General features: G+C 44.3%; 1 protein-coding gene across 1 annotated transcript in view; it reads right to left on the bottom strand.

The window, feature by feature from the left end:
- Positions 1-13,258, bottom strand: part of CYB5D2 (cytochrome b5 domain containing 2) — a 59,831-nt gene that overhangs the window by 24,562 nt on the left and 22,011 nt on the right. The window contains 1 exon segment of the mRNA XM_085649581.1: positions 6,014-6,154. Coding sequence (XP_085505707.1) covers positions 6,014-6,154 — 141 coding nt within the window.

Here is a 13,258-nt window from a genome sequence, read left to right as displayed (position 1 = left end):
TTCAACCATGGCTTCATCAACAGTCCAGGCAGCTAACTCTTTGGCCATCCTCGGTCGTTACGATCGACAAATGTGGTCGGACATGGCGGCTTTGGTTAAGCTTATCCCGGAAGATTCTAGAGCGGAAGCTCTAAAGATCCTGCAAGAGGGTGAGAGGGCATCCTCCGAAATCATCGACTGCTCCATCGACATTGCCTCCACGGGATTTCGTCAATTGGCTGGAGCGGCTGTTTTAAGACGACAGGGTTGGCTTCGTTCCACCTCATTCCGTCAGAAGGTACAGGCCAAGATTCTGGACATGCCGTATGACGGAGAATCTTTATTCGGCCAGCATGTGGAGGACGCTTTGCAAGCCATCAAGAAGGACACGGAGACGGCTCGCTCCCTCGGCATTCTCCAGTTCCGGAAGCAGCCCTTTCGGGGTGCGCGCGCCCGCGGCACCTCCTCTTCATTTCGTGGCTCCTCTTCCCAGTACCGCTCCTACAACCAAGGACAACAGCGTTATTCCTCACAGCCACAACAGTCTTACAGACAGCAGTCTGGCAAATCTTTTAGAGGAAAGTCAAATTACAAGGGAAACTCTTCCAAAAAACAATGACTGGGTACATCAAACGACCCCGCTTTCAAGTTTTCCCCTTTCTCCTGTTGGAGGACGAATCTCCCAGTTCTTTTCAACTTGGTCCTCAATCACTTCGGACCGCTGGGTTCTGGACATTATTTCAAGGGACCATGCCCTAGAGTTTGTGAAGGTTCCCCCACACACCTCTCGATCCGGACCTCCTCCCGCTCACCTCAAAGAACTTTTCAATCAGATTCAGATAATGCTCAAAAAAGGGCCATCGAAGTGGTTCCGAAATCACAAAAGGGATTGGGGTTCTATTCCCGCTTTTTCCTCATACTAAAGAAATCTGGGGAGTGGCGCCCCATCCTCGATCTAAGGTCGCTCAACAAATTTCTCAAGGACCAATCATTCCGCATGCTCACGCTAAAGGACATCCTTCAATTCTTCTCTCAGGGCGATTTCATGACAACAATCGACCTTCAGGATGCTTATTTCCATGTGCCCATAATTCCACGTCACAGGAAGTACTTACGTTTTCGTGTGGGTCACAGGGATTTCCAATTCAAGGTCCTGCCCTTCGGCCTCCGCTCAGCTCCGCGGGTCTTCACAAAGATCCTGGCCCCGGTGGTGGCTCATTTGAGACTGACGGCATACAAATATTCCCGTATTTGGACGATTGTCTCATCAAATCTCAATCCTCCCACCAAGCGGCCCTCGATACTCAGCGCTGTCTCAATCTGTTTCAGTCTCTGGGCTTGTCGATCAACTTGCAAAAGTCTCAGCTCACGCCAGCTCTGTGCAAGACCTTTCTCGGCGCGACCATCGATACGAGCACGGCTATGGCCTTTGCCTCTGCGGAACGTCAAGCACGAATTCGACAGCTTGCAAGCTCCATCGCAGCAAAACAGTCAGCTTCAGTCCGCACATTAAAGTCTTTTCTGGGTATGGCGTCCTCATGTATCGCTTTGATCCCACATTGCAGACTGAGGAGTCGTACCAATTCAGGAAGAATTGGACAAGCAGTGGCGTCAGGTCTCCGGTTCCTTCAACGACCAGCTCGTGGTAACACCCCGCATGGCTCAGGCGCTGCATTGGTGGACCCGTCCTTCCAACATCGCAGCAGGAACATCTTTTCTAACAACAGCCCCAGAGCGCGTTCTTACCACGGACGCATCGATGGAGGGCTGGGGCGGACATCTTCAAGATTTATCCGTCAAGGGCAAGTGGACAACGGCTCAGCGTTTCTGGCACATCAACAGATTGGAGCGGATGGCCATTTTCTTGGCATTGAAATCCTTCCGCCTCCAGCTCCAGGGGCAGTCAGTCCTCATTCAGACGGACAACACCACCTGCATGCACTACCTCAACAAGCAGGGCGGGACAAGATCTCCGCTGCTTTCCCGTCTAGCACAGAGGATTTGGAGTTGGGCCATAGTCCATCGGATTACGCTCCAGGCAGTCCATCTGCCCGGCATTTCCAATACTCTGGCGGATGCACTCAGTCGGTCAACATCATCGACCCACGAGTGGGAATTGCATCAGCCGACTCTGGACTTTGTCTTCGGCCTTTGGGGTCGCCCGACTATCGACCTTTTTGTAACCCCTCAGAATACCAAATGCCAGTCCTACGCAAGCTGGTTTCCCCACAAAGGGTCGTGCTGTAATGCCCTTTCGATAAATTGGTACAGGATATTTGCGTACGCTTTTCCGCCGATCCCTCCGATTCCTCGAGTGTTGCGGAAGATGCGGCAACAACCGTGCCAGATGCTCCTCATAGCTCCATGGTTCTCAGAGTTGCTCCTCCTCTCCCAATGCGAACCCATCCTTCTCCTCCCGAGGCCGGACCTTCTAACAATGAACGACAGACGGATATGCCATCCGAATCCCAGTTCACTCAGCTTGTCAGCTTGGAACCTGAGCACCTTGAATTTGCTCATTTGAACATTCCACCAGCCTGCAGGGAGGTGTTAGCTAAGGCAAGGGCGCCCTCCACAGTGAAAACTTATAAGCTAAAGTGGAAGCGATTTTGTCTTTGGTGTGTGTCCGTTCACATACATCCAGTGCACGCCTCCCCTGAACACATTCTGCCGTTCTTCCTGCAGTTAGCGCAGTCTGGACAGTCACACTCTACCTTAAAGGTCTTTCTAGCGGCAATATCTCGCTTTCGGCAGGATGGCTCGTCCTCTCTCTATTCATCTAGAGTAATACAGCAATTTTTCAAGGGTCTCTTCCGAACGTTCCCGCCCATTCGGCGTCCTCCACCCACGTGGCTTCTAAACATCGTATTGGATCAGCTCATGAGGGCGCCCTTTGAGCCAATCCACTCGGCGGATTTCAAATTCTTAACTTGGAAAGTGGCCCTCCTCCTTGCTCTGACTTCCTCCCGCAGAGTCAGTGACATTCACGCCTTTACAATACAACCTCCGTTTCTTCATTTCATGCCTAAAGTGCCATCCGATTTCCATCTCAATGAACCAGTAATCGTAAAAACCTTTTTCCCGCATCCGCAGTCTGCGGCGGAGCAGAGTTTACACTCTCTGGACTTAAAGAGATGTCTTAAATTTTACATTAGCAGAACACAATCCTTTCGCAAGTCAGATCAGCTGTTTGTGGCCTACGGACGCACTTGTAAAGGACAGTCGGTTACCAAGCCCACGATTGCCTGTTGGGTTTCTTCAGCAATCTCCTTTTGCCATCAAAGGGCTGGCAAGCCTCTTTCTTTTGGAGTAAGGGCTCATTCAACGAGAGCCATGTCATCATCCACTGCCCTGTTCGCTGGTGTACCCATCCATCAGATTTGCCGGGCAGCTACGTGGTCCAGCAGGCACACGTTCACGAAGCACTACTGCCTGGAATCGATTAATGAAGTGGACACGGCTGTCGGACAAGCAGTTCTACGGAATCTGTTTAAATAAGGTGAGCCTCTGCTACTTCCCTCCTCCTTGGGAATTCTGAATTGCGTATTAAATACATTGTCATTGTATTTCATGCAATATTATTACGGCCTTGTCAGACGGCTATTCAAGCATGTGAATCTATGAAAGACTCCCCAAATACTGGAGAAGAACAAATGTTACTTACCTGTAAACTGTGGTTCTCCATTATTGGTGTCTTTCATAGATTCACATGCGACCCACCCTCCTCCCCTCAGAGGCTCTCTTCTCCTCTTTCGGCTCTTTTGTCCCTCTCGTGCTATGAAAATCTGAGGGCTTGAGCCTCTGAGGAGAAGGTTCTAGAGGGTGCTTGCGCCTGATTGGCTGGAGTTTGGACTATAAAACGACAATGATATGTCAGTAAAGTGATTCTTTTTCTCAATGCTTTCCTATGTGTCAATACTATCCTATGGTATTTTCACTTGATATGTTATTTCTAAATTGTAGATAAAGTTTATTTGGATATGTATATGCTATTATGTGGTTATGTATGTTTATGTATATACATGACACTTATTGCTTTTTATATACCGTGGGACTCCCACTTCGACGACGGGGAATATTCAAGCATGTGAATCTATGAAGGACACCAATACTGGAGAACCACAGTTTACAGGTAAGTAACATTTGTTCTTACTGCATATACCAGAGAGTATTCAGTTCAGGTTACAGACTCTAAGCTCAGTGGGTTAGTGCAATGGCTGCAGACATTGTAGTGTACTGCTCAATTTAACAAAAAGAAGAGTTCAATCAGTTAGTTAATGCCCCTACTAAAAAAGTTTTATGTGACCTGTGTTTTCAGACCCCGATCCTAATCATTTAGCACCCTCGCATTAGGCCACCGACAGTCTAGAAGCTACAACAGCAGAGTAAGAACTTGAAAGTCTATGTTGAAATGCACCATTGTCACACTAAAGACACTTATTATCGCATCATAGACAACCTCTCGCTCCCAGGGTATGTTTTTGCAGTGCGAAAGGAATGTTTTACTTTGCATTGTTGTACAGCATTCTTTTTGTGTAGTGGTTTAAGTAAACCAATTGGTAATGTCCCTGAGCCGGCCGATTGAATTGATTCAGGGATTACGCGGGGGGGGGGGGGAATGAATTTCTTTACAGGACAACTATATGTTTTAGTGACATTTTGCCCCAGGACAAGTTCTTTTAAAACATTCCACACCCCTAGAATAGCAATAATTCCTAAAGAAAGTTGCCCAAGCATTCCCAGATCCTGCTCACCACTTGGTAATTTCCCTATTTAACATGCATTTTAGCTGCTGAAAGGTGAATTGTTTACCACAATTTCCAATTGCAGTCTGTGCAGTAACTGTAAATAAGTTGGTGGACTGTAAAGTATTTTATTGTCTTGGATGTAACTTGATAGACCCGTTATCATATGGCTTAGATTTCTACCACAAGTTTGCCTGGATTGGTTGTTACAGACCTTTTAAAGTCTGGAGAGGATGAAGACAAAAGACAACCTTGGTTTGGAGACTTAATAGGAGCTTGTATTCGAATTCATGGGAGCGGTAATTTCTAGTGTTAAGGGAGAATTTTATAATGTGCAAGAGATTATAGCCCAGTAGATTATGACATTTTGAATGACGGCTAGAGATGAGATTTCTTTTTTGCCAGGGAATTGTGCCTTGCCCATCCTCAATGTATAATGCTGAAACCGACGGCTACAGATAAGGGATTTGATTCTGTAGGAATCACATCTCCAAATGTACCAAAAGAGGCTTGCACCAGAGCCGCAAGAGGCACTATACATTCAGACAGTGACACGACAGTAGAACCGAGTATGGAATCAGGGTTGGGATTCAAGAGTTTAGAGTCAGACCAGCAGAATGGCAGATTAGCCTTTTAAAAACCCTCGGGCCTGGCATGAGGGCACAAGCAAGAGGATATGTACATGCAAAGGTCAGTTGTAGTAGAACCATTAAGACTGATGTTAGAGTCCACGAAGATGGGAGTCCTCCTGGACCTTTGCACCATTATAATTTAGGCAGTCACGGACAAGGGCAAAACACCTGTTGTTTCTCAAGTGAAAAGTTCAAGGGTTCCTGCATTCAGAAAAACCTGTTGTTTCTCAAGTGAAAAGTTCAAGGGTTCCTGAATTCAGAGTATGCTAGGGCAGTGACAGGAGTTGAGCTAACAAGATGATGGTAAGCCTGGACTCTTGCAGTCTGAGCCACAAGGCTCCTCTTTGTGGCAGGATTCACTGTGCTCTGGGGCCCTTTTTTAGGCATGTGTAGGCATGTCCTCAATCTGCTATGAAGGCTCTCCGACAAGCTTGGTTTGCATGCCATACTTCTACCGAGGAGCCTGGTTTAGGTCAGAAAAGCCAAGAGAAATAGGATAATAATAAAAACTGCATTTAAGTCCTTATAGACGATTCAGTTTTAGTGTGTGCCACACTGCCTGTTATTATTAGGATTCATGGTAAAGATCAGTCTAGGCCGACAAGCGGTGGGGAGAGAATAATAAAAACTGACTTATTAAGTTGACATAGCACATACCAATGTATACATAATTCTTGTGATAGAAGGAGAGCCAGTTTTTGACGTTGACCATTTCCAATGGTGACAATCCAGAAACATCATCTACAAGGCCCGCCTCTGTGAAATCTCCAGTAACATAGGCTCTGGAAGCATCTCGTCCTGTTTTTAAGAAAAAAAATTACAAAACAAATTACTACTTGAATAAAAATGCATGGCGAACAAAAACACACTTGCACTATTTGGGGGGTTCTAACAACACAAAACACTACTGCCTATTTGGAACGGCAATTGATATTTCTAAATGTTACTTCCACAGAATATATGTCCCTTCGGCTTACATGTGCAACATCTGATTACTAGATATCCCAGGTCAGTTTCAGATGGCTTTAGCCCACTCAGATCTTTTTTTAGTACTTCTGCTCTGCATTTCTAATATTTAAAAAAAAACACACAACCCAATTCATTTTAAAGAGGAAAAAAAAATTACATTAATAAAAACCGCAGATAAATATCGCATTGTAGCCCTTATACATTTTGTGAGATTACTCATTAACACAGTTTATTACCACCCCTGTACAAAGTCTGAAGGTAATCTTATAAAAGAACGTTTTAAGTAAAGAGTTCTTTCATATCTCAGGGCTGAACAACATATTTAATGTGTAGGATATTTAGCCCATTCTATAATGCTACACAGCCCACCTTTATTTAAATCCTCATATATTTGTGACACCATTTAGGTTAATCAACACTACTAAAGAGCTATCCAATATTTTAGGATCACTGATCTCTCCTTCTAGCAATGCTCACTTACTCCACCATTCTCGAAAGTTTTGCGACAATCTTACTGTGCATTTGTCTTCCAAAATCCAAAATATTTATGTGGGAATTAAAAACTCAATTGTACCTTTGATGGATAGTCTATGTCCTCTGGTCACTGCCCTCTCTTCTACAAATTGGTCATTCTTTATTCAGTACAATTTCGAAGAAACTAGATCTATACTAATGAAGAACGAATATTGTTCCTCAGCAATCTTTGCCCGGTGTCTACTTTACAAGCTTGTTTCTCAATGGTAGCACTGATTGCGACTGGCATTATCAATCTGTCTCTCGACTGGAACTCGGCCTTACGTGTGGAATATAGGGATAGTCAAACCACTGTTAAAACGAGCATTGGCAATGCAATAGGTCTCGCATTTACGCGAGTTTAAGCTATTGGCATTGCAAATGCTTGCTTAAGTTTAAAACTGAGCGGCGTGCCGCTTCAAGAACACTGCGCTCGGTTTCTTTTTTTTTGTTTTTTTATTAACTTTAACACTGATCGTGGTGTCCTTGAAGTGGGTGTGCGCTCAGTGTTAAAGTAAAAAAAAACAAAAAAAACGAGCGTGGGTCCTTGATGCGGCGCCGCGCTCAGTTTTAAAGTAAAAAAAAAAAGAAACTGAGCGCGGTGTCCCAGAAGTGGATGCCACGCTCCACATAAAAGTTAAATATCAATAAATAAATAAACTGTGCGTGGTGTCCCAAAAGCAGGCACCGCGCTCAGGATACAAATACAATAAAATAGCATCCGCCATTGTCCCCGTAAGTGCCCATAAACAAAATAGTGCTGACCCCCTAGATAAAGCCGACCGTGTAACAAGCCAAGTAAAAGGTCCAGTTGTCATGGGCGGTAACAAATGGCAACAAGGCAGTAACAAGGAGGGACTAACATGCCTCATAATGAATCGAAGCCAGCATTTACCAAGGACATTTACACCAGCCAATGAAAACTATGGGCGGAGAGTGGGAAAGGCTTCTAAAGCATACTCGACTACTGCATGCCTCGCAGAGCAAGCAACACATGCGCGCTGCTGCAAGGCTTGACCTAAAAAGAAAACCTGGATAGACCTAGGTTAGGTATTTATAGATCTAGTACTCTCCTGCCAGCATTCAGGAAAACACTGAACAGGTTTTATCTAAGCAACTGGCTGAGCACTTGAAAGATTCTGAACTTCTGGCAACTGGGTTTTGCTCAAGCAGATGCACTGAGACTGTCCTTCATTTGCCCTGTATGAATAAAGATTGTTAGTAGATTAGAAAGACTGTTGTTGTCCTTTTACTTGACATATCTGCGTCTTTTGATACTGTGGACCATGACAAACCACAGAGTATTGATCTGGGCATGGTTCGCTTCCTTTTTCAAAGGTTGTATTCAGTTAGTAGCACTCCGTTAGTTTGGTCCTCTGCACAGATGGTCAACTGTGGGGTCCTTCAGGTATTTTCCAGTTTCCCTGATACTTTCTCTGCACTTTGAAACACCCCCAAAGCTGCTGGAGTAAAATTGCTAAGCCCTGGCGCAAGAGTGCAGTTAATGCACCAATACAAATTAGAAATCTAATCGGACTGCAACAGATACACGACCCACCGAGCAATAATGCACAATCAGTCCCACAAGACAATGTGGAACACCAAACCCTCTTTTGTTAATGAAAAGCACACTCAAACCAGCACTAAGAAAGAGAAGAGGTACTTTAAAAATGTTTATCTTCAAACCTTAGTCTAGTGCATAAAATATGAACATTAACCACCAAGAATGCAAAAAGAAATTCAACATTGCATAACATGGTCAGCGAAAACAGCAAGAACATTTCTAATATGGTTTGCGAATTCTTGACATCCTTACACCCTAAAGCTACTTTTATTAAATTAGGTTTTATTGTTTGAATTAGAAGAAATTGAGGACATACAGCATAATGAAACTCTGCCACTGAGGGTGATATGTCATGAACCAAACGACAAAAAAAGAACACATCAACAATGAGGTCATCTATGATAGGGAGGGCGGCTGCTAAAATAGGCTTCAGTAACAGTCATTCACTTACAGCACACAACAAATGTCAGCTCGAGCACACATGTGTAGACAGTGTTCAGAGACACCATCCTATGAGCGCATGGGGCGTGGTCATACCATCGGCAGAGTACCAGTCAAGTCGTGAGCAGTCTTTCAGGAGCAAGCACTGAACCTGTAACATTCTAGGGCTCCTGCACCGTAGTGGTCAGTGGGTAGGTCTGTAGTTGACCTCAGAAGTCCTTTGGCCTGCTGAAATCGAGAGGTAGTATAGTTCCAGCTGGGTATTCCAATAAACCCTGTCTTCCAGCCATTTATTCAACTGGGGCACCCTGTTCCTGCCCCAGATGCTGGCCACCTGACCCTTATCCAACAATAGGGCAACTGAGGTGAAACGCCAAAATACCTTTGGCATTTCCAGAGTGCACCCCAGCAGAGCCATCCAGGGCGAAGGCCGCAATTGCAGACCACTCATGAGCAAAGTGAACACATGAGCCTAGAATCTCCCAACACTTTTGTACCCCTCAGGCACGCAGTCTGCACAACGCCAGTGCATCTTCTGTGAGCAGTATAATTCGGTAAAGGAGTAGTGATTGACTAGGGAAATATAATATGTGGTGGGTTAACTGCCAGTATAGTCCAGGCACACAGCTCTGTCCTAGGTACACAGTCCACTGTGGTAATCTCTGTACGGTGTACATTGGAAGCACGCTCCGCAAGTGAGTGTAATGAGTGAGGGTGCGCCTTGTCTCACTCCACTGCCACGTGTGCTGTAAAACATTATGGGTGAAGTCAACAGTGCGCAAACTGTGCTTGTTCAGTTATAATACAGCTCAGAGTCAGTGCACCTAGTCCACCCAGGGCATTTGGCAAACGTTAGCACCGGCCAGCGGATTCTAGGCTTTTTTTCCCACCCAGACTAAAGTTATCATGAGGGATTTGAGTGTCTTGAAGAACATTCGTGAGAGTATTGTTATAGAATAGGTAAATAAGTATAGGCAGGATGACCATTTTCATCAGTGCCTGTCTGGCGGGCAAAGATATTGGAAGAGTCTTCCACTTAGCCACGCGGCCTTCAATTTGCGCTACAGCCACCCCATCGTTTTCAGAGGCGATAACATCAGTATCTCGGCTAATCCCGACCCCCAAGTATTTTACTGATGTTGTACACCATGGAAGCTGGTAGTCCACTGTCCACATACAGGTGCTTGAAGTAAGGGAGAATACAATAGATTTGTTCCAGTTCATGGAGATCCCAGCGTGCAGGCCGAAATGCCGGAACTCATGAATCACTGGGCTACGGTTACACACTGGTTCGCAGAGATAGACGGTGATATTATAAGCCGAAAGGGAGATGATAAAGGCATTTAAAATATGGGAGAGTGGGCACCCCTATCCCTGTGAATTTGCAGGGGAGCAGACAGAAAATCATTCAATCTGATTCTGGCCGCGGGTTCGTGATATAGGAGTTTTATCCAGCTTATAAAACCAGCAGGGAATCCCATCCTCAGGAGAACTATAATGAGGAAGTCCCACTCCAGAGAATCAAACGCTTTGGGTGGCATCCAAAAAACAAACAGCCGCCACCTTCAGGTCCGAGTTGAACTAGTGTAACACCACAAAAAGGATACAGAGGTTGAGTGAGGTTGATCTGCCGGGAATTAATCCTGCCTGATCTGAGGTCAGGAAGGATTAGCAATATCCGGTTAGCAAGTACCTTTGCAAGTATTTTAACATGGACGTTAAGGAGAGATAGCGGGCAATTAGAGTTGCACTGAGTAGAGGACTTTCCCATCTTCAGCAGAATGATGAGTCGTCTCTCTGAAAGACTGGGGAAGGTTGCCCGTCGAGATCACCTCATTGTATACTTGAAGGAGCTTGGGGGCCAGTATAGGGGAGAAGGTCTTGTAGAGCTTATATGGCAGGCAGTCACCTCCTAGCACCTTACTTGTGGGGAGACTCAATTACATCCACGGCCTCACTTAGGGTGAGCGGCGAGTTAAGAAATTGGCATCTGGGACCTTCCAGCCATGCAAGAACAATGCACTCAAAGTATGTGGAGTTGCTGGAGGGGTAAAATGCAGCTCAAGAGGTACATAATGCGGTATAGTATTGAACGATTTTCTCAAAGATATCCTTCGCCTCATACACCGTCTTGCTGGTTTCTTTCTCGATTTGGAGGGTCTCCTAGGGTGGCTGGTTTTTCTGCAGGAGCCGGGTTAGAGTGCTGCCTGGGTGCCCTGCCTCCCGATATGCCCTATCAACAGAAAATGTATGGAGATGTAAGAGCTCTTGATCTCCTCAAATTCCTCAAGCTTGGTATGAAACTCAGCCAACACCTGAGCGGCTGGCTGCCTGCCCCCCTGGTTTTCCAAATTCTTGATCTCCCTCTCAAGCCTGTCAAGGCACTCTCTCAGTGCCCTGTGGACTCCATGTAGCTTGGTGACACACACCCCGCAAACGTAGGCCTCAAATGCTTTCCATATAGTACCCACCAAGCTCACTGATTTGTCATTCAGTTGAAAAAAATTGAGGATCTCCGAAAACCATCAAGAGAACAAAGTGATCCTACATCTGACCTATCAAAAAATACTGTATTGTTTGTCTTGCATTATAGGTAACACCATACGACCTAATTTCGGTGGACAAGATTTACTGGTCACATGATTATTAAACAACATTGGAGGGAGTGCACATCCCAGTTTTAGACCCTTACGTTTTTCAATGTTATTAATCAATGTGGAGGTGTCATCTAGTTTTATGTGAATCCACATATTACCATAAAGAGGATGAACGGCTTTTAATAGTAAAAGAGGTCTATCTGAAGTAGATAACTTTCCCAAAGCTTTATTGTGGTCTACACCATCAAAGGCACTGAATACTTCCAGTCTGTATTGTTAAACACTGAGGTATGGTAATAAAAAAGTATGTTGATTAATTCAAATATGACAAAAAATAATGCCTATTTTATACAATGCCTCAAAGAATGGCAACAGGTGTTTCAAGACTTCAAAACATTATTTTGGCATTTCTTCAGAGCATAAATCAACTTCATATGTATGGCATACGGGTATGCAATTATACTGCTTGTGCTATAGCTATATTAAAATCACATATACATTAATGAGAACACAATAAGGCACAAATATTCAGAGTAAAAAAGAAGGAAAAAATAACAAGGGTGTGAATTTTTTTTAATTATCGTGTAGATTTGTGATCTCTCTATTAATAATTAGTGATCTGTTAATTAATTAGACCACAGATCCTCAATCATTCTGTTTTTTGCTGGTAAGTTAATGTAGTCTAATCTAAGCATATTTACTGAATTTGAGTATATAAATTAACATATGGTACACTGCTTGGTATCCCTTTCTGGAAATGTATCTTTCTTTGTCTTCATGTTTGAAGCGATTTTGAAGACCAGGATTAAAATATTGTAGGAAGCCCTGTTTTTTTCCAGAAATGCAACCATCGTCATAAGAATAACTTAAAATGGGGCATTCTTGGGATGATTGGAAAGGAATCCTATTGCAAAGTGGAAGACATTGTCAAGAGGAGAGAAAGAGGTCCTACTAGAAGAATATTGCAGCCATCTAATTTGCTGATGTCAAGGCAGAATTTCAGATATATTACACATGTGACAAGATAGTTTCGAAGTATGCCAGATGACAAGATGGATTCATTAAACTGCTATATAAATATGGTCAACCTACCACTCAGGCTTTCAAATCTCAATGAAACAGGCTTTGCTTTCCATACTTCTAGGGTCAGTAACAAGAGTACCACTGTGCTAAATTCCAGTAACACTTATTCCACATTTAGGCGAGGCCAAGGGTTTTTAGGTTTTCTAGAAGAAAAGTGGAGATTGGGTTGGTGCGGCTCTCAAGGTGAATGTTAAAGTCGCCGTGGAGAATGAAAGTGCCAGCTTTAATGATGTGGGGTGCGAAGAATTCGGTTATGTCGCTGGCGAAATTTGTGCAGGGTCCCAGTGGTCTGTATACGATGGTTCAGCCTAAGAGAGGTTGGCTGTGATGTGCATCTTGAACATGAGGTATACCATGTAGCTGGTGGGATTACCCACGTATCTGGTGCAGCTGATGGTATCTTTGGATATGAAAGGGAGCCTTGGAGATCTCCTCCAAAAAATATAGCGAAAAAAAATATGTTGAGGGTTGCTTTTAATGTTCTTACAATTAAGTCAATACCTAAAGATGAAAGTGGTAGAAGCAAGCTAGATAATTACCGGCAGTTCAGAATGGATATTGCACAATACATTTTTACAAAACTAATTTTGGGTGTTTACTCAAATTCTTTTTAACCGAACACACTGCAAGTGCATGTTAATGAACAAGATAAAAGGATTAGGACACGGGCACTCATAGCAAGCCTTACATGGCAGCCCACGGACCTTGCAGACATTGTACCTGTGTTTTAAAAAT

This window comes from Triturus cristatus, chromosome 3_2, assembly GCF_964204655.1.
Source record: "Triturus cristatus chromosome 3_2, aTriCri1.1, whole genome shotgun sequence".
NCBI classification, from domain to species: domain Eukaryota; kingdom Metazoa; phylum Chordata; class Amphibia; order Caudata; family Salamandridae; genus Triturus; species Triturus cristatus.
Note: the sequence above shows the minus strand (reverse complement) of the source record. Positions and strands in the feature narration are given on the sequence as shown.